Source organism: Agelaius phoeniceus, chromosome 6 (assembly GCF_051311805.1).
Source record: "Agelaius phoeniceus isolate bAgePho1 chromosome 6, bAgePho1.hap1, whole genome shotgun sequence".
In the NCBI taxonomy this organism is placed as follows: Eukaryota; Metazoa; Chordata; class Aves; order Passeriformes; family Icteridae; genus Agelaius; species Agelaius phoeniceus.
The window spans coordinates 44,100,802-44,123,105 of record NC_135270.1 but is presented as its reverse complement, the minus strand read 5'-3'; the positions used below and the strand labels follow the sequence as shown (position 1 = coordinate 44,123,105).

At 40.2% G+C, this 22,304-nt stretch overlaps 1 protein-coding gene and 1 long non-coding RNA gene across 2 annotated transcripts in view; both read left to right on the top strand.

Moving 5' to 3' along the window:
* Positions 1-3,473: 3,473 nt before the first annotated feature.
* LOC143694231 (uncharacterized) lies at positions 3,474-5,326 on the top strand. The gene is made up of 3 exons (XR_013182580.1): positions 3,474-3,608; positions 3,956-4,065; positions 4,963-5,326. It is a non-coding gene; the product is annotated as an uncharacterized LOC143694231 (long non-coding RNA).
* Positions 5,327-11,744: 6,418 nt separating this feature from the next.
* SEL1L (SEL1L adaptor subunit of SYVN1 ubiquitin ligase) overlaps positions 11,745-22,304 on the top strand; it is a 33,260-nt gene continuing 22,700 nt past the window's right edge. Inside the window, exons 1-3 of the mRNA XM_054635943.2 lie at positions 11,745-11,940; positions 19,037-19,074; positions 19,426-19,648. Coding sequence (XP_054491918.2) covers positions 11,847-11,940; positions 19,037-19,074; positions 19,426-19,648 — 355 coding nt within the window. The 5' untranslated portion in view covers positions 11,745-11,846. The remainder of the gene's footprint in view (positions 11,941-19,036; positions 19,075-19,425; positions 19,649-22,304) is intronic.

Genomic DNA, 22,304 nt, shown 5'->3' with positions numbered 1-22,304 from the left:
GAGAGACAAGACAGGGAGAATTAGTCCTTTTTGTTATATGTGCTCTGTCCCTTTCCTCTATCCTTTGAAATTCAATTTCTTGTTTGCTGATTTAGCATCTCATAAAAGCTTAACCAGAATACACATAAAACATTTCTTCTGTAAATCTGAGATTTATCTTTTCAGAAGACAGGTGTAAGTGCAAGAGAATCATACAGCTACTTTTCTAAATGTAACTTGATTACAGACCTCATACAGCTCCCAAAATTATGGCATGGTGATATCACATATCAGGCAGGTAATTTTATATACATTCACTGTAGTTCACATGCATACTCTGTTTATTCATAATAAGCTGCAGCTGTTGAAGAACTTATGTTTCAAAAAATAAAACCATCTGGGGTTATGCTCTGGGATTTTAGGAACCTGATGGAAAAGAAATGGATTTTTCCCCACAATGAATCTCAATGGAAATACAACCATTTTCCATGAAGACTGTGATTCTTTGGGATAGTACAATTCTACCTACATTACAAGTCACTGTTAGGCACAATGTTCCCTAATAAAATTGGACATCCTGCTTCATAGTATCATACTTCTCTGCTTTCTGTAAGACATACAAAAGTAAAGGTATACAGGAAATAGAAAACAAGGTTTAAACATTGTTCAAATCTTAGGTGCTGAAACAGAAAAAAACACTTGCTGTAATTTGGCACTGGAGAAGAGATGAGATAAAAGTAGTAGAAGATTAAAAGAAGACATCTGGAAGTGCTCAAGAAGGATTATGCTATCTCAGAATTAGAATATTATCAGTCATTAGACACCAAGTATCCCCTGACCTAAGGAAAAAAAAATCAGAGAGCACTGTACTCTGTACTTGCTTCTGGTCTAATAAATTTTTCCTCATAATGAGCTTCTTTTCATAAAATCTGACACAGTAAAGCATTCACCACACTTTGGTTTTAGGTACAAGTGATACCATACATTTCTAGGACACTATTCACATCACATAACAATTCACAGATTTCAAAGTTTGCTTCAGAACATCAAAATAATTAAGTTCTTGTATGATTAAACCCATTACTAAACCTCTAAGGCATATGATTTCACTGGCACAGTGCTAATCATCACAGTGCCTTCTAACATGATGCTTTCTGCCCTGGAAAACCTGTCTCATTAATTTAATCTTAAACTAAGATTTTTAGCAGTCCTAATAGAAAATTATACAATTACTTTTAATTTACATAAAAATAATCAAAACCTCTGTTATTTTTTTTCTTATTCAAAAGTACAAATAAACACATTAGCAAGAAGAGAGAAAAATGTTTGACTGCAGCACCTACTTTTATAAAGCTACAAAGAGATTTTTAATGCATGAGAGGTTTTAGAATAATTATATTTCCAAGAGATTACTCAAGGACTACAAATCTCTTTCATATATAATAATCTTAACCTAATTAATATTTCTAATTTTACAGATGGGGTAATTGACATTACTGACATTTTCAAATTAAGTCTCCTATATTCAAATTATTATGGTCACATTAAGAACTGAAGGAATGCAGGATCTTTGAATGTTAAGACAATTTTTTTGGAACGTATGCATTGACTAAGCTAAGAATTATGAGAGTTAATTTTTGGGAATTGTGGTCAATATCATGAGAGCATGGATATCATTAGGAAGAAATTAATATCTCTTCAGTAGTTTGAGTAGTGTCTGACTATAAAGCTAATAGCTTTGTGGTCTGCAGGTCCAACTGAAAGGAGGGCTAGAAGTTTCTGATCTAAAGAAGTTTCTCATTGGCTTATAATACTGAGCCCTGGAACACAGCTGTTGTGCATATGGGTAGTTAGTCACACCAAAGAAGAAAAGCAACTCTTGGTCCAAGCGTGAAGTCAAGGCTCAGTTAATTAACAAATCCTAAAGACAAATTGTTTCTCTGTGAACTTTGGGGAAATCTGAGTTTAAAGCAAGGAATCAGCAGGCTACACTGCTTTTCAGTCACAAACTTTCAGCATGGTAGAGGAAGCAAACTCAAATGGCTCAACAAACTCAAACTCAAATAGTCCATTACATCCAGAAAGGTGTAGGACATGTTTGCAAAGCAGCAGTTACACCCACTTAACCACACAGCCTCAAATATCTAGGGCTGTCTCCAATCCCATTTTGCTTTATCTGAAATATGTGACAGTAATACTGATGCACAAAGAAACTCTGACCTTTGAACTGCTCCTCCTCCTGAGTCACTAAGAAGATACTGGTATCTCTACCTTACTGTTCCACACAATAAAATATCCTAGAGAATACATATCAAATAACAGTGCTGTCTTGATATTAATTTTATTTTTTCTCTTTAATGTCTCAGTGTCTTTTGCCAGTCCTCTGCACTAGTAAGTTTTCATCAGCAAGTACAGTATACATTAAATGCTGATTTATTTCTGCCCTCACAATACGCTGGTTCACTTCAGCAGTCAATAAACAAAAAGGAACAAAGACACAAAATTTGGGATAAAAAAACCCATTAATCGTTACAAAACTGGAACTGGATGCACTTGAAATGTCAAGCTTCAGCTACATCTCCAGCAATACTGAAAGAACAGTTTTAAATCAGACAGCAAGACTTAGCAACAGTTAGCTGGAATGTGTTACATAAAAACTACATCATTCATGTTTCAATCTCAAATCAGAAAAGTATGCTATTTCAAAATTAAATTGTTTTGAGTTATAAATTGCTTAAAATTCAAAAGTGAAAACAAAGTTACCTAGTGTGTCCCCTTCAGAGAAAATAAACAAACAAAACCCTAAAAACTAAAAAAAAAACCAAAACTCACCAAAAACTCACAAGCTAAAAAACACCAAAGTAAAAGTAAACATAAAAAAGAAAAGGATAGATACATAAACTGTTCCTCATGTTTTTGGATAAACATACGTCAAACATGTTTAGAGATTAAAATGTCTGTCTCTGAACACTTGTTTTCATGATGAGGAAATCAGCTATTATTTTACAACTTGGTGAGGCAGATTATGCACAATGATGCCACATGCTCTTTACTCTACTGAAGTCAATTTTGCCTTGCATTGGCTTTCTTTGTGGTGTTTACTCAGAGATTTAAATAGCTTTATTATTAAAATACCAGAATATCACTCCACAAGCAAGTTCTTGTTCAGTAGAGAAGCGGTGCATTACTAATGCCATTTCACAGTTGAGCTATGTAAGTCTAAGAGAGATTAAGGCAAGACTTCTCAAAAAGTGGACTCTGAAGCAGAAAAGCTTTGCCTGTTATTTTTACAGAATGACAGAATGGGGTTGAAAGGGATCTTTGGGAACCATGTCGTCCAACCCCCTTGCTAAAGCAGGTTCACCCAAAGCAGGCTGCCAGGATCGCATGCAGGCGGCTTTTGAATAGGAGGTTCCGCAGCCTCCTTGGCCAGCCTGCTCCAGTGCTCAGCCACCCTCCCATCAAAGGAACTTTTCCTCCAAAGGACGGAGCTTCTGAGTTTCAGATGGCGCTGGTTGCGCTCGCCCTGTCGCCGGGCACACCGTCCCTCGGGACGGCCAGCAGCAGTGGCCCCTTGGAACCGCAGCATGTTCAAGGTGTTTTCAGACACTCAGAAAGAGACGCCCTGGGTAAGTGTAACCGGCAGGGAAACCCCTGGGACACCCAGCCGAGCCTCCCTTCCTTCCTTCCTTCCTTCTCTCTGCCCGGCCAGCCCCGACCCCGCGCCGCCCGCACCGCGCCCCAGGCAGCCGCACCGGCCCCAGCCTGGCGCCGCAGCGACACCTGGCGGCTCCCGCTGGCACCGCGGGCGGCGGGCGGGGAGCCCCCGCCACAGGCCGAGGTCGCGAACGTGCACAAATAAATGTACCCAGACAAAGGTACACAGGGCAGGAACGCGAATCTGTGGAACGCATAGATATGCATGCATCTAATATACCGACATGGCATAACAACAACCTTAAAACACTGTTTGCAGCGTCCAAATGTAACAGCTTCCAGAAGCTTCGAGGTATCTGAGTTAGTACCCAGGAGGAAACTACAGCAGAGAGGACCCCCAGACAATTCAGGACAAATCTAATCTACATCGTAAGTGAGTCTCTTTAAATTGTTATTTTACTTCAGTGTTTAGAACAGGCACTGCTGAGGAACAACGCCCAATTGCTAAACCAAATGTGACATGTATGGCAGCAGCAGTAGTACAGACAGCTTTCTGCTCAAGTCAAAATTATTCCTGAGCTTGAACTCCTCCTGCACAACAAATGGATAGTTGGATCTCTAATCTAGTCAGTTTATAGCCAAGGATGCTGAAGTTCGCAACAAGAACACTGAGCTCCATCAGAACTGTTTGTATGCTGTGGCTTACAGATCAGCTAAGCAGACAAAACCCAAGATCACAACAGAAGTAAGCTGGTCACCAGTGGTCACCAGCTGGCCACCATTCCTGAGGGAATGTTAAGGAGTCAAAAAAGGCTAATATGCCAAACATTTAAAACTCACAATCACGCTAGAGAAAAAAAAATCTGAAGTGCAATTTGTACTCCTTCCCAATGTGAGGATCATCTGTCCTTCCATGGCGTGAACTGATGGATGTTTGCCCTGAGCAATCCATTGGAAAGCTCAGACTCCTGGAGCAGTAGATGAATAACCTGCCTTAAATCACATCTGACTGGCAAAACCTTAACCTGAGCACCATAACTCTGAAGCTATCTGTGACACCTGTGTGTCCTTTAACAAGGTACAAAATTTATGAGACACATAGCAATAAGAAAAATTAATTCCACTTTATTTCCCAGCCATTCTTACAGAATTTTCTTATATTTGTACAGACATTCTTACAGCCATCTCACTTTTTAGCTTGCACTTTTAATTACAGTTAAACCATAAACAGAAGCAGCTAAAGCATTAGAGGAAACAGCTTTTTCAACAAAGCAAATATTTTCAAAATAAAATAGGTTTGATACTTTTCCATTATTCTCTATCCAGATATCTGATCACTTAACCATTGTTAGTGCATCAGGGGTGGACATGAGAAACACAATGAAACTGACAGCAGTGGAAACTTTGTGGGAATCAGTGTGACAATATCATTTGGTGGCAAGGTGCTATTCCATTCCTGAGGAGCAGAGACTAACTCATACATTTCAGTCCTGGCTTTCTACTAGTCCCACTTTTAATACCCCAAGTTAGTTCTCTGATAATGTGCTTCAAAGAATCTTGCTAACATCTATTAGAATATCTGAATATTCTAATATCAAATGTTACATTATTTTACACATAAATTATTTCTACATATATGTTTCTAAATACATACAATTAATAATTTTTACCATTCTCTGTTCCCAAATAATCTAAAAAAAAATCCCCCAAACATTTCATTATTTGAAAGTATTTGTTGAACCGTTTTTCTGAATAAATTACACTCTGCGTGAATGCCAAGATTGTTTATTTATGATTGATAGTTTAAACCTTGTGATTGTTTTGTTTTTTCTACCTGAATGACTCACATTTTCTAAGCAAACCATTACAAATCCTAACTATTCCCATTTAAGAGCTAACTCTGAAAAAGCCCAAGAAATAACAGTGTTGGCATACCATAAACACAAATTAGATACCGGAGAGTTGACAGAAAGCTAGGGGATACTTAACATAGGAAAATATGATGTTTTCAGAGATGCACTTTTCTTCATCTGGCATTGTGTACCTCCCGGAATTACATCTCCCAGCTCTGGACATGTTTCCCAGTTAATACACAGCCCTATTACTGTAATAAATATCCTGCTCTTTTCCTGATCACTGATGGAGCTCTGGCTTTGGTCTTGGGCCAGCAGTTTGCACAAAAACTTTCAAAAAAAGGGCTCACAAGCTGGGAAGAAAAACATCAAAATCAGGTCCTACTTACCCTTGAACCATTTCCAGGCTGTACTTGTTATCTTGTCCTATTTTCCCTTGAAAGCTTTCAGCCCCGTTGAGGTTTTCTTACTTTTAAGTAATTCAGGCTACTCTAGAAATTGCCAGTAAAATAACTGACATTGCTAAATCCATAACTGCAACTGAAGTGCAACATATATGAAAATTGTAGCTTGCAGGCAGCATTATGTTTAATTTCATCTCCACTGCAACTCATACGACACTTCTCTGGAAATCATGTGATAAACACACTCATACACAAAAAGTCACATATATGTGCATATGTCAACTTGTTTATCAATAGACTGGACAAAGGGATACAAGTTTGCTGATGATTTAAAACTGGGAGGAACAGCTGGGGAGAGGAGGGGAGGGGCAATGCATCATCAATGCATATTAGTATCTCAAACATGAGTGTCAAGAGGATGGTGACAGACTCTTTTCAGTTCTGCCCAGTGACAGGACAAGAAACAATGGCCATACACTAAACCACAAGAAGTTCCACCTCAACATGAGGAAGAACTTTACAACGAGGGTGGCAGAGCAATGGCACAGCCCAGGGAGGTTGTCAGGTCTCCCTCTCTGGAAATACTCCAAACCCACCTGGACAAGTTCCTGTGTCACCTGTTTTACATGACCCTGCCTTGGCAGGTGGGTTGGGCTAGATGATCCCCAGAGGTCCCTTTCAACACTAACAATTCTGTGATTCTGTTCAGGAGCACAGAAAGGGAACAGACCGTCATTTGCAATTTCCAATTATAGACACTTAACAGTTAGACTTTCTTCTTTTCTTCATTTTGTTCAGTTTCTGAAAATTAGGGGCTAGAATAAAATTCTAAAGATTTTACACAGCCTTAAAACAATAATGTAAATGGTTTTTTTAATTATAAATACTGTGTTTTCACCAGACTTGAACACAAGTCAGTATGTTGTCACTATATCTCCAGAGCAGGCTAGCATTTGTTTTCCTGTAACATCTGCAAACTCATTTGTGCTTGCTATTCATTGTCAGCTAAAGACAGGAGCTTGAGCACACAGACAACTGGATAACATTATTTTTAGTGCAGGCACACCAACTGTTCTTGCTGGAGGATTCCCACACTAGGCACCAAATTGAAGCTCTCAGCACAATTTGTACACAGAAGAAATCTATATAGACAATTCAGTCATGCCTTTGGGACTCTAACATTACAATTGTGGTGAGCATCAATGTAATGTAATGTAATGTAAACTCAGGTTTTGTTAAATCCTATAGGAAATCTCATTGAAGATAACTGGAGCTCTTCCCTTGAGAAAATGAACAGGAAAAAAAGCAAGTGATAGCAGTAATTCACTAACAGAGGTAAACCCAGAACCAATACAAAAAGCTGCAGGACCTTAAATAAACAAGAGTACTTTTCCTCTATGCCAGTGTAAGAGTACATAGACTGTAAGAGCATCTGGTTCATTAAGCTCTCTAGTTAAGGACCATTCGGTGTAATAGGAGTAAGGAGTAACAAGGAAAACAATAAAGCAATAAAGGAAATGAATAGACAAACCCTAATGAGCAGGTAATAAGGTAGACAAAGAGCAGGACTTTTCAGTCACTGATTGATGGGCTGTTACAAGGAACTACTTAGACACAGGCAGGGGCAAGAGGGAGGGGGGAGCAGAGGAGGGAACAGAAAAGAAATTAAGACTTCCTGAGTATGATGGCATATTTGAAAGTCTTTGTGAGAGTGTATCAAAACCATGGAAAAGTAAAAAGAACTTGTGGGGCTTATGTAAAAATTATAGATTTTTTATGAGAAATGAAAAATGTAAGGAAAGTTAGAGATATGGATGGATAGCAGAGAAAAAAAACATAGGATGCTTGTGTCTGAGCCACTGATAAACATGTGATTAGCACATGATCAACATATGATCAACACAGCGTATCCTTTCTTCTTAATAAATTATATTACTGACTTTGCCTTTGTAACCTCACTCTATCCTACATAAAGGCTACAACGTCCAATTGCCAGCAGCTGGACAACACACCACAGCTCACCAGGTTTTAGATCCAGGTGATAACAGAAAGACTAAAGAACAATTGAGATCTGAGTGCCAGCAACAGGGGAAGGGATCATTCCCCACTGGGAATAGGGTGTGTATTGGTGGGGTCTAAATGTCAGCAACTGGAGCAGGGACTGTGGCTCACAGGGCCCCTATGTCTAAGTGTCAGCAGTTGGAGCCACCAGACTGTTTATACTTCCCTAGGGAATTTAACTGTGCATACACCTGTGTGTATGCATATCCATGTGTACACATACATACGCTTTGCTAGCCAATCTTAAGCTGGAGTGGCCATGAAATAGAAGACCTGCAAAGACTCCAGTTCTGAGTCAGCAGTTATGTAAGGGACACAGTGTGCATGCATGGACATTGGATCACCATCCAGTGGGAGATCTAATATCTGAGCAGGTGTTCTTGTGAGAACAGCACATGAGTGTGTGCATCTGTCCTGTACTGAAGATCAAGCCAGACTCTCCTGGTAAGTAGGGGAGGCTCCAAATAATGAGTGAGGACCATGAGCCTAGGCATGGATATTACAGCCTACAATGATATTACAGAGATCTGTGAATGCTGGTATATTTGGGAAGCTAGAAAACAAGGGCTGATGTTTTCATTAAGGAGCTTCAACCCTTACCATTTGGAAAGGAGAAACAGGCCTGGGCTATTTGCATTTCTGTCTATGTGAATGCAGGTAGCTCACAGTGTTGCCTAACCCCTACAATTTGTCACTGGTCCAAACTGGGTGACAGCTCTTCAAGCTACACCCTTGGCAACAATCTCTTTTCTAATATATACTGGAAGAGTCTTCTTTCCTCTCTTCATCACTGCTTCTCCCTCCCTCATTCCCTGTGACTGGGCACTTGATTTTACAGACCAGGTGATAGGAACCATGGAAATTTTCACCTCTTCTCCCTTAGGTTCTTTAAATAACACCTTGTATTGTGTCTCTTACTTTGCATATAGGCCTTGCTAGAATCATAACCCTCCAACTGCCATGAACACTGGAGATACAGAAATATTGTGCTCCTTGTAATTGTTTTCTCATAAACTAGTGTGCAAAAACTTTAAAAAAGATGTAGTGAGTTTTTTTTAATCATTAAAAAGCTATGAAAATTAATCTGCCTAAAACTATATATCTTGTTCACTAATATAGGAAACTAAATATTTTTTTGTCAGAAACATCTGTCACAAAGCCAATGTATTTTAGGACAGAAATCTTCCCTGAGAGGTGTCTGAAGCTTTCTCCTTTTAGATTTTCTGAAGCAAGCTGAAAAACTTTTTGAGAACATTCTGCAAAGAGAACTCTTGGGAAATTGCTCTTCAAAATCTACCAAGCTTCATACCTCTCCCACTTGTGCCATTTTTCATTAAAAAAAAAACAAGAAAGTTTCTGCAATCAAAGTAAAAAGTAATGTTGTTACAACACAGATAGTTGTATGATCAAACTACATAGACAGAAGACAAGGGAGAGAATATGAGAAATAATCATAAAGAATACATATCAGTAAAGTATTCCTAACTTTATTCCTGCACTTCCATTCTCCTAACTAGAGAACATCCAGTATTACATCATGCCACACAAGCTAGGCAGTACTTAACAGGTCAAATTTAAAAATCTCTTGAAAATTTATATCAGCTAATAGTTTGAGAAAACATACCTAAGAGTACCTGAAATGCAAAGGATGTAATTTGGGCCCTTACCATTTGTCTGGTCACTTGGACTGCTGCATAAAAGGCCACAACATTTTGGCACAGAATATAGAGGAAGAACACTACAAAAATACCTAAGATTCCATTCAAAGCTTCAGAGAAGAAAATGCAAAATAGATTAAGAAAATTAATGGGAATTTTATGGCTACTGCACACATAAATGGAAAGGCAGCAATAAATTTACCAGACCCTTAGAGTATAGAATATACTAAATTAATCAGAACTAACTCAGCCTGCAATATTATCTAATTTTTTTTGTTGTTTTTGGGGTTTTTTTTGTTTTTGTTTGTTTGTTTTGTTTTGTTTGGAAGGTTATTAATTAATTCAGAAAAAAAATCTGTTTCCCCCATTGAATTTTTCCTCTTGTTCCTCCAGTTCACTTAACCCCACACACAGAGCTTTAGATGTAGAATAAATTTGGTTAGAAGTGACCTACAGAGGTCATCTAGTTCAACCTCTGCTCGCAGGAAGGCTGACTGGGTCAAGTTGAGGAGAGATTTGTTCAATGAAGTCTTGAACAACTCATGGGCTGGGAGTCCATAAGGGCTCTGGGCAGCTATGATGGGTTGACCCTTGCTCATCACCAGGTGACCACCAAAGCCACTCTATCACTCCCCTCCTCAGCTGGACAGAGGAGAGAAAATATAAAAAAAGGGCTGAGGGTCAAGATGAGGACACAGAGAGATCACTCACCAATTACTGTTAGACTGTCTGAGCAAAGCATTCTTGACTTGGGAAAATTATTTATGAATCTAATCAGAGTAGGGTAATGTGAAGTAAAACCAAATCTTAAGGACACGTTTTCACCCATCCCATTCTTCTTCCCGGGATTTACTCACAAATTCTCTACCTCTCCCTCCTAGTGGTGCAGTGGGACAGGGAAAGGGGGTTATAGTGAGTTCATCACTTCCTGCTGTTCCTTGCTCCTCACGGGAAGGGCTCTTCACACGACAGCTGCTGCAGCATGGGCTCCGTCACCTGGGACACAGTCCTCCACAAGCCTCTCCGTATGTCAAACTTAGGGCTGGTCTGAGCACAGAGAAGCGCCCTGCTGAAAGCCCTTCATACCCCTTTGAAGATGGCACTCCCACACCTGATCGGCTTCGTTCTGCCCTACTGTTTTGCCATGTGTGCTGTTTAGCTGTACTGCAGCTAGAAAAAAATTGACTGGTACCTCAGTATTCTGCTACTTAGAATCATCACTCGTTAGCTCTATCCAAGGCGCTTACATGCTCTTTAGACACCTCCTGTCTGCAGGCATTCCGTTGCCTATGGACCCTGCTGGAGCAGGCAGAAAATCCCTCAGCCAGCGCAGGGTGGGACCGCACTCGCCACAGCTTCTGCCTCGGTGTCCCATAGGATAAACAGCCGCTGGCGGCCACTCACCCTGCAGAGCTCCCAAGTGTAGCGCTGTAAGGCTGAGGCGACTTGACACTACTGAGACAGAGTGGGAAAAACGCACTTTATAATTCAGCACAGCACTGTGTAACAGGACGGTCCTGTGAGGAGGTGACATTTACCACCCAGCCCTGTTTCACTCCATTAAAGGCTGGGTTCCTAGTTAGTTCTCTTCCTCGTTTGCTTTGACCCAGAGAGAGATGCAATTCCTATGAGAAGTGAAGTGTTGCGTCCCACGGTTGCACTAAAACTCTTTATGTTTCACGTACACGATCTATACCGGTTTAGGCAGACAATGTACTGCGTTTCCATACTCCTACTCAACGAGGCGTATCCCACGCCCCGGAATTGTGCGGTCTGGAATGGGCGGGGTTCCGGGCGGCGACGCCGCGCTCGCGCCCTGCGCCGTTTGGCGCGGGGGGTTGTGGGTGACGTAGTCTCTGCCCCGCCGCGGCCCCCAGGCGCACACGCTCCCAGGCGGCGCCGCGGCCCTCGCAAGGAACTGTGGGTGCTGTAGGAACGGCGCACGAGCCAATGGGAAGGCGCCGTTTCGGAAGGAACCGCTGGCGCAACGGCCCTCGCGGAGACACGTGCAGCGCTATTTGCTAACGGGAGGGCGTGGCGGGCGAGCTGGGCCCCCGCCGAGCCAATCGGAGCGGGCCATGTAGAGCCGGCCGTTCCCCGGGGTTGCGTGTGCTGCTGCCAGCGGCCCGTAGTCGGCCGTCAGCGCGGCCGCTGATTGGTGGCGGCGGAGCGCTGGGCGGGGCGAGAGAGCCGGAGTCGGGGGCGCTCGGCGCGGCCCCTCAGAGCCCAGCGGGATGGGGCGGCGGGCGTGCTGGGTGGCCCTGCTGCTGTGCCTGGCCGCGCTGTCGGCCGGAGCGCTGCCCACGGTCGGAGCGCTTCCCGCGGCCGGTGAGTACCGCGGCCCCGCCTCCCTACGCCCCCCTGGGCCCGAGCGCTGCGGCGGCATTGCCCCCCGGGGCCTGCGGCCGGGGAGGGGGGCGCAGAGGTGTCTGTGCGGGTCCTGACGCCCGCACCGGGTAGCGGAGGCGGCGACAGCGGGGGCGGTGACCCGGTGCTCTCGCCGGGGCTTTGGGCTGCGTGGGGGCAGCGCCGACCTCGCCGGGGCGCTGAGGCGGCGGAGCGGAGCAGAGCGGGGGGGCGCGGGGCTCCTGTCACCTGCGGGGCCGCGGGTGCCGGGACCGGGCTGGCTTGGGCTCGGCCTCACCGGCGCTGCTCCGTAGGCCTGGTAAGGGTGGACGCATTGCTCAGTGCGGTGCCTGCCTTTTAGCAGCTCGTTAGGAGCCCACTTCGTAGTGCTTGTACTGCTTAGAACCGAAATGGGGCGTTTTTCCTCCCTAGAACGCATTTTCTCCCCGAGGCGCAGATAATGCTGATTTCAGCCTTATTAGAGCGGTTTTCTCACCTCGATACGTAGAGAACATTTATGCGTCCTGTTTTATGTCCCCGTAATATTTTTTTTCCCGTCTCTGTTTTATTGTTATGCAGCTCGGGTTTTGTCTTTTGTCTGATTCTCATGTGTTGTCATCTACTTCCTTTCCTGGGGTTTCTACCTCCCACACCCTTCTTTCCACCATGGGCTAGTGGGGGGATGTGCAGTGCATTTATTTTTAAAGCCAGAAGCCACTACCTTAACGACAGCCATATGCGGTGCTACTGGGGATTTGCTTTTACACTGTTCCAGGAAAGTAACTTAACCTTTTCGCTAGAGGTAAGTTCAGTACTTCGGGGTTCATTTTCCTGTATGCAGTAGAAAGTTGAACTTTAAAGTAATATTACTGGATTATATGAGCTTTGTAGGTTGCTTTATAAGCCAGCAGGGCACTTTGGAAGTTATGGAAAGAATATACACAAGTTCTGTGAAACCAGAGAGATGCAGCCAAACTTTTGAACTATATGCTCTCATTTATAGTGTATATGATGAAAAAAGCTGAGGTGAGATGGGACTGTGAGTGTCAGATGAACCATCTGTTGTGTACGTGGAAGTTAGGTGATAAGGGCTAGGCAGGGGTGTGCATCAGTGGCTGTGCTACCATGCAGCTCTCCCACCTTGACTGTTAGTCCACTATCACAAAGTTGATTTGTGGGCATGAAGTTCTGATAGTTTAATTCAGCTTGTGTAAACAAAATGTTTAGATTCAATTGAGCTAATACAATTAATAAGCCATAGAAAGCACAGTACATGAATGTAGGCTTAGGAGCTGTTTACAAACTAAAATTGCTGCTGTGATGGCAGACTATTTACTGATGTCCACAGTTAATTAGGAGAGGATGTTGAGAGTCCATAATTTGGCAGAAAGCTGTGAGAGGAATACATTTCTTGCCCAGTTTTTGACCAGAATCGTTCTGAAAGTTGTCCTCATTTCATGCTTTGATTTCCCACAGTAGCAGTGTGACTTTCTGTCTTAGAATATAAGTTTGGGACTGTGTAATAAATGCTTCCTTGAATGTCTGTAATTGTTTCTGATGTCTGCTCTGGAAAGAGTCATCTGGGATGTGAGTATTGTGGGAGGGGTTTTAAGAAGAAAGAGTAAAAATGGTCCAAGTATGACATTTCCTAACTTTAGGAAGAGGTTTTAATGAGGACTTTTTTTAGTAGTGAATATTTTAAATTTAACTTGAGTGTTTTAAATATAACTCTATTGTAATAAACTTTGTTTAAATCAATTTATTGAAAACTTAAGTTGAATGCAAGAAAATTCAAGCCTAAGGGAAGGGGCGCTGTATTTTTTTAAACATGATATTGCTGCAGATTATAAAGGCATTTAAAATAGAGACTGAGGAAAGACATTAAGAAGCACTGGCAAAAGTAGCTAAAAAATGCTAAGCATGTGTGCATTCTCCAGATGAAACTGGCCGTCTTCTGGTCACTGCAGGAGTGATGGCCTTCCCCTGCTGATCACTCATTAAGGACATGGAAAAAATCCTCTTTTTTTGTGATTGCTGGTATTATTTGATTAGTGAGATTGTTTCCTCTTGTTCACTAACTAAGGGGTAAAAATGTCCTCATTCTGCCTGAAGAGAGGAAGTGATGCTTCCTCTGAGTCCTACGTGTTCCATGGCTAAGTTCAGCAATAGGCAGATGTTTTTATGCTGTCCCACAGATTGGTGGGACAAATGAGCGCCCTCATATACCTCTAGGGAACTTCAGTACCTGGTCTTTCATAAGACAGAGCTCAGTGGTTTTCCCTCACTTTTCTTTCTGTTTTTACTTACCTCATAGAAAAATATTCCCTTAACTCTTTGCCTTGTTGCCTGGTTGGGAATCTCAGTTGCTACTGAGGAACTCGTGGAGAGTAAGTTCTGTAGCTAGTTAGCCAGCAATTGCAAGGACACTGGAAAAAATATTTTTATTCAGGGTGAGGGCTGACCTATATCTCAATCTTCTAGTTGAACTAAAATGAATATGTTGCACAGATTGTAACTGGGAACAATTTACTTGCTGCCAAGGATACTTGGGAACTATTCTTGCTGAATAGGTGCCACTTAAGGATTTTACTTAACTCACTGCATGTTTTAATGGGAATAGCATCTATGCTATTGAGTCTGTTTCAATGCTGAATATATCAGTCGAAAAAATTGATGAGAAGCAGTTTGAGGTAATTTTTTCCTTTAGATTTCCTTCTTTCCTGCAAGAACTGGATAAACAGAATTTGCTTTCTCTTTCAATGTCTATCTAGTCACTTGCACAAAAACAACATTGAAAGAAATTGCCAGAAATACTACAGAAAATCTCTCACGGGTGCTCTAAAGCAGTCACTGCCAAACCATTTCTGTTCATGCACCCCTCTCCGGAGACAGATTTTTGAGCATGCATTTTGCATGTATTTTTTTGTAAGTTAAACATTCATATACTCTTGTCCTAACCTATTATGCGTCATAAGACATTCACAAAAACACAAATGAAAGAAGAATGAAATAAAGGTGGAATGACCGCTGTATTAAGGAAAGTTTTATGTATTAACAGTCTGAAAGGTATGTTATTCCTGCAGCCCCAGTGGGTTGGCTAGCATACTCCCTGAGGTGAGCACACCACTTGGGAGATCCCTGCTCTCAGCAGAAGCCCACTAGCTGCTTTGTTGTCACAGTATTTGAGGCTTGAAGAGCTTGGCAAAAATTAGAAGGAAACTTAGAACAGTAATCATTTAGGGATTCATCAGAGCTGGGGGAGACTGCTTCGCTTACTGAATTTTTGGCTACTTCCTGAGTGTGGGTGACCGTTGTAGCGTTGAAACTCATGGTATTTCTTGTCTGGTAGTAGCAGCCCTTTAGGTTTATGGGATGTTAGTTATCTGTTCTTCTAGTATGGCAAAACCTTGGAACTGTTGAACTCCCTGAAGCTAATGACGTTATTGCTGAATCACACTGCATAGCTCTTCTGGTTTCTACCCTTCTCTCCTTAGTGCTCTCTTGAAAACAGTAATTCCCACAAAATGGTAGGTGCTTTATCCAGCATATGGTAGGATCTTTTTCTCTAGCATAGCCTGCCAGAGTACTTTTCCTTTATTTACATAGCATACTTGAACACTGGCCTTTCTAATTGAGGAAAAATTAGTACTTCTTAAGGCTGATTTTAGTTCTATATGAGCTGGTGGATGGTGGAAAAAAGATTTTGGTTCTATGAAGTGCTTTAAAGTCCTAGCTGGATGTGAGAGCACCCAGCAATGTCTACAGCTCATCACTGTTTATAAGGGAAGCATTCTGTACAACATTGTCAACTGCCCACTTGAGCCACAGGTATTTTTGCCTACCTTTTCCTTTTAATAGATCATTTTACTCCCTAACTTGTTTTACAAATTGTGAGATTAATTTCCACTTGGCCTTTTTAGAGGAGGTTTATGGAATTAGACAGCCTTGGTAACAGATCCAAATGATAATAATAAAAAAAAAAAACTAAGTTACTTTTTATAATTGAAGGTGGAAAAACAAGCTAAACTATCAGCTTTAATCTCTGAAACAGGTGCATAAACATAACATCTGTGACTTCGTTCAATAGCTCAGCCTTGACTAATAAACTGTTCTTGGGCCCAGCTGTGACCTTTCATGGACCTTTCATTAACACTTTCAGAATAGTTTTAACAGTTTCATAGGAGTAAACACACTTCTGTAACTGGGTGCATGTTAGTCAGCAGTTCTGTGGAACAACAAGGCTGTAAGTGATCCCTCCTTTAGTCATGCTCTTCATTATCTCTGCAACCTCATCTGCCTACCTTAGAAAAAGTCTCAAAGCTAAGAAAAATTAATATTTTGGTTTTGCTTTAGTGCCTTTTGGAACCACCGTTTGAAAACAATCATTCAACTACAACTTCTCAGTAACAAAGCTGGTTTCTTCAGAGAAAATTTAAATGATGCAATAGAATGGAAATAGTTTTATTTACTTTCAAAGAAGAAAGAGCAAACACTTAGTGAGCTCTACCTGATGTTGCTCACGTGTCTCTTGACTTTGAGTTTATTGCAACTTCATATGCAAAAGGTTTAGTAAAATTGTTGTTTTATATGTGTGCATAGACAGTATAACCTATTTATATTTATTTTTGTGTGGTCTTTTGACGTAAAGTGAACCTACCACCACAGATTGAAATCAGTTAGTGAAGCCTTTTCTGAAATGTTAGAAAGCTCTAGTGCTGTCAGGCATATAGGCTGGTTTTGTACAGACAAAAACAATCAGCCTAGCTGGTGTAGCTGTTCAAAAAAAACCAAACATGATGTTTCCTACTGCAATAACAGGTACTTGTTGAGTGCTTTGTATATATTAGAAGGAGCATACAAGCTACTGGGTAGGTTACCCTTAGTTTTCTTGCTCTCCAGAAGCATGTCTGGATATCGTGACAAGCTCTGATGTTTGAAGGTAGTGTTTGGTCTAGGTCAAAATTATTTAGGATAATAGAATGTGATATGTGGGAAACATGGTAAATGATAACTTCATTCATAATTTCAAAATAGAAACACCACCAAGTATCCTAAATGTATGTGTACTTTTGCTGAATTTAAAGACCAATCGTCATATCATGATCTGGAGTGTCAAAGTTCAGTGGCAGAACTTCTTATGATTTATCACAATCACCCTTATCTGTTTGGTTCCTCAAGCTGCTAAGCCCTGAGGTCTCTGCCAAAAATGCAGCTAGCCTTGTTTTTCCTTATGCCTCATAGTGGTTTTTTTTTTTTTTCCAAATTGGGGTTTGTTCTTATGCTATCTTGATTGCTCCTTGCAGGGTGTGTTTGATCTGGAGTGCTCTGCTGTCTCCACAAGTTTTCCTGAAGTGTTCTACACATTTTCATTTTCAGACGTGTAGAGTACAGCTGCTTACCCACATCAACTGTTCTCGATCCTTTTTAATTCCCTGACTGCTGGCAGTCAAACTCTTTGAGCTTTACGTCCTCTTCACCATCCTCAACAGGCTGTTATTTATATGTCTCAGTTGTACTCATCTCATCACCACAGTTTTGCAGCTTCACTTACAAGTCTTCACATTTTTTCTTAATTTCTGTTACACTGTTGCTGCTTAAAGTTGAATTCTCCCTCATCTTTTCACTTGTTCCAACCAAAGGTTGTACTTCAAATAACAATATGGAATCTAGATTCCAGAAAGCAATTTCCAAGATTAACCCTTTCATTGCAAGGGTTATAGTAATAGGCTTTGAAACATGACCCGAGTAAGTGTCATGTGTAGAATTTGTTGCTTCAGAGATGGTTTATCTCTGGTAATGCACTTCACTTGCATGAGAATGAAAATTGTGCAAGTTTTGTTTGCTGCTAAGTGCTTGCAGGAGTCAGCAGAGTTCTATAAACTGTTGGAAGTGTTTGTGCAGGTAGCCTTTCATGGCTAACTGTAACATACTAAACGTACTGGGCATTAGTTTCTCTCAGTTTAGACACCTTTTCCAGTCACAGTGCAGGTCTCCAGCCCATTTTTGCTTTGCCACTGCTACAGGGCATTGTGTACCCCAGAGCCTCAAAACAGAGGATTTCTAAGGCTAGGAGGAGTTAGTGGCAGCTTTGCTAAGTGGTCTCTTTGTTTTGAGCTTCTATTTTAATATGGGATGTGTACCAGAGAGAGGGAGGCCTGTGGCATCTTGTTTCAAATGTAGGGAGGTTGGTTTGCTGCAATGAGGTGGTATCAGACACTGATGACTCGGAACAGTCACATCTCAGTGATGTTAATGTTAGAGGCTTCCCATCAAAATCATAGCACAGACCAAGTTGTTTGAAGCCCATTTTAGTTAAAGGAGCAGAACAATTGCTGCAGAAAAAATTCAGAAAAACAATGATAAAGCTGTCATAAATAAGCTTTTCTAATTATCTTCACCTTTTCACATGTATTCCTTTAATGTCTACCTAATAGCCTTTCTTGTTTATCATTTCTTTCCCTTCCAGTCTTTTCAATCAAATATCATATGGCTTTTAGACAAGAAAGATGACATTTAAACAAGACTTGCATCTCTTGAAGAATATCTTAAAGACAAACTAATTCCTCACAGTTTTGAAGAGAAACCTCTATATAAAGGTTTGAGTATGCGGGTCAGGCAGAATGAATTGGCATTCTAAAAAGGACAATGTTTAATTATAAGCATGAGGGTATGAATATAGCTTTCTGGTCTCTACTGAAGCTGTTGGTACTAAGGCTGATTTGGTGACTAAAAACCTTATGTTCCACAGGCCTTTTTCACTTGATGAACACCTTAGTTTACTTGGACTTGAACCATTCAGTTCTTGGGTTTGGAATGACTATGACTTGGGTTTAGAAAAACCACACTTTTTTCACTATGGAACACAGTGTTATGTTTGCATAATTTAAGGAAGAGAATCGCCTCTGAAACATTTGATTCCTCCTCGTCACAGTTATAAGGTTTTTCTGAAGTGTATTAGTCAACTTAGTAGTACACTAGAATATTTCAGAACTATAGTACAGTATTGTAAATAAAGCTTTTATTTTTGAGATAGTTACTCATGGAAAAGCATTTTACTGACTAAGAATGTCTCTTCTAGATGAAGAAGGAAATCAAGATGAATCACTGGAGTCGAAGGTGAGGAGATAAGTTTCTAGTCATTCTGATTTACCTGTGGAGTGAGAGCAAAGGACTGAAATTCAGAACAATAATTTGATTTTAGGTTTTAAGTTTTTCTGTAGCTCTTGCTGTCTCACTAATTTTTTCTGTGCATCAGAGAAATTAATACTGAGTTACAAGTTTGAAACATTTTTTTTTTCAAAGACCTGAAAGGGATACAGGCAGTGAGAACTGATAGAGGTAGCTCAGCTTACTTTTGATTTGACTGTTTAATTAATTAACTGTATCTTTTAAGAAGTTTTTAAATGGATTTTAAGCCAGCTGCTGCTTCTTTCTAATCTTCTAAATTATGTGGCTGCTTTCCTTCAGACTTTATCTGCAGAGGACCAGGTAAAGGATCATTCCACAGGAACTCGAGTGGTCGCAGGTCAGATCTTCCTTGAATCTGGGAAATCAGACTCTCAATCAGAGAATGAAGAGAGCTTTCACAGTCAAGAAGAGGAAAAAGAGAATTCACTGGAAGAGTTGAACTCTCTAGAAATGTCAAATCTATTAAATAAGGATTTGGAAGAAGCAGAAATACAGAGTCCAGGTAACTGCTTACAGACTTTTGAACAAGTGGCAGCATAGATGAGTCTGAGTAACTCCAGCATGTGGGTGAACACAAACAGTAATTTTAAACATATGAAATAACAAGTGTCTTAACCTTTCTGCAATGGAGTGGTAATTGCTGCCTTTTTCATTAGGAATAGCATCAAAATATTTGAAAGGTACTGTAATTGAAATGAATAGTTATTTTCAGATGCATTTGAAAGAATTTTCTATTTTTCTTATGTCTTAAAGCTGGAAAGCTTTAACCATCAAATAGAGAAGGCCCTGTTTTCTTCAAATAGAAGTCAATTACAGGTTCTGTGCTCTGTATGTACACCAGCAATACAAAGAGAAATTTGCATCAGTCTTTTTCAATCCCGTGGCTGTTTGCCTGGTGAGTCAGTTGACAGAAAAGGAACAAATAGTAATGTAAAGACAAGCTTCCTGGAACAGCATTGAGAGCCTCAGGGCAGCATCTGAACTGCATGTAAACTTCAGCAAGTTTGTAAATATAGGTAATACCTTATGTCTTGGGCCAGAATATCCAGGATATATATGGCTTTTTTATTACATAATTTTATGATTTTTTGATTTGCAGATAGTAGTTGATAATAACAAGATGGCACAGTTGCGTACCTTAACCTATGCAGCAGACTTTTCCTTTTTACTTGTCCATAAAAAGTAAATCTTCAATATTACTGAAAAATACAGTTATGTTGTACTAATGATACTTGTCTTCTCACTCATACTGAAATGTCAAAAGAAAGCAGGAGCTATTAAATGAGCTCTATCATGTAATGACTGAGTGTTTTCTAAGCTGTTTCCTTATTAGAGCAGAACTAATATCAGTTTGTGGAAACTCAATAATAGGCTTAACCATTGCTGTGTTGTTGTTTGATGCTGTGTTGTACAGGAAAAAAGTATGTAAAATCCACTAAATATCTTTCTGCCACAAAACAGTGAGGTAAGCACCATATTTAGTCAGTGCAGTCTATTTCAAAAGTAAACTTTGAGATTAAAACTATCTCATACAAAAATATGTCCAACTGACTGGCTTCTCAGAACTAAGGTTTTTAACTACCTATCAACATACTACAAGTGACTTTCAAAAACCATAAGTTTAAGTCTTGCACAGTTCTTGGAACATCTTAGGAATTAAATAAGCAGTGTGAATTGAGGGATTTTTCATTTAAAAAAGCAATTCTAAAAGAAAAGTGTATGTTTTCTGTTAGGAGAGAGGAGTGCTAAAGGACAGCTTTACAGATGCTTTAACTGAGCATCTATCTGAGGTACAGATGTTACACCTCCAGATGAGCTACTGGTGACAGGACTGCATTGAGGGACATAAAAGCTTTTCTAAAAACAGTTTAGCTACTGTGTATGGTCACAACACTGCATGGAACAAAAGTATATCCTGAAAATTTCCATATATGTTTTATAGGATATAGAATAAAAAAAGTCACTTCTTTAGAATTAGTGCTAGTAAAGGTTTTAAGTTTCTAAGAAAGTTATCCTGCTCTCTTCTGATGAGTGATGAGATCGTGTGTAAAGAAAATTATATTTCTTTAGTTATTGCTATTTTGTGTTTTAGGGTTTTATAACACTGAAGTTCCATACTAACAGTTTTTGCTGAAAATTGCTCACAAGTTTATAAAGAGCTGGCAATTCCTGTTGCACTTACTTTCCTTATTTGGAAGAATCTTACATTAATATTGCCAGTACTTATAAGTAATCTATAATTGGGTTTCCTGCAGCTTAAAGTATGAAACAAGACATATGTAAATTAGGACAAATATAATTAAATACCACGTATTTTATTCAGAGATAGTAAAGAGGGAAATTGCTTCTGGAGCATTTGGATTGACAAAAACTAATTTATCCTCTGGGTAAATTGTTTGCCTCACTTAGTATTTATCAATGTCTAAGTATATGAATAACTGTTGTGAACATTAACCTGTGATTGCATTGCTGTGTTGCTCTTGGGATTAGTCTCTGTTATTATTTGGGAACAAAAACAGCATTATGCTTGAATTTAGAATTTAAAAAATGCAAAGAGGGTAGCATTGGGGCAGAGTAATTTCATAACTTTAGTATGCAGCTACATCTCCTCTGCAGAGCCTCTGTAAAACTGCTTTCCACACGGGAGACAAGGTACAAAACAGTACAAATAAAACCAAGAGTTCTCAAGGAGTGCTCCTGGACTTGGAGCTTGTTCAAATGACAGTGGTTAGAGGTCCCATAAGTTGTAGTTACATGAACCCTTAGCAGGAGCTCGTATATTACTTTGTAGGCAACAAATGTCTGAAATTATTTTGGGCTAATTGCATATTAACACATGATTTTTGAGTGCAGTTACTGAAAATAACAATTTCTCTCTTGTGATGTAATTAACTTGGAGTGATGTGGTGGAACCTGTGTCAGGGCATCCAGTTACAAAGAGCAGTTTGAACAGGTCCAGCTATACCTGAAGACTTTCTTTTGCTTCAAAAAATCAACATAAAATATTTAAATTAGTATAGTCTTTAGACCTTTCAATTATAAACCCTCAAACAAAGAACTGATTTTCTCTGTAACTACAAAAATTACAGAGTTAACTTGAAAAACCTCTATAATTGACATTGTCAATTGCATGATTTTGCAAATGTTTTCAAATTAAG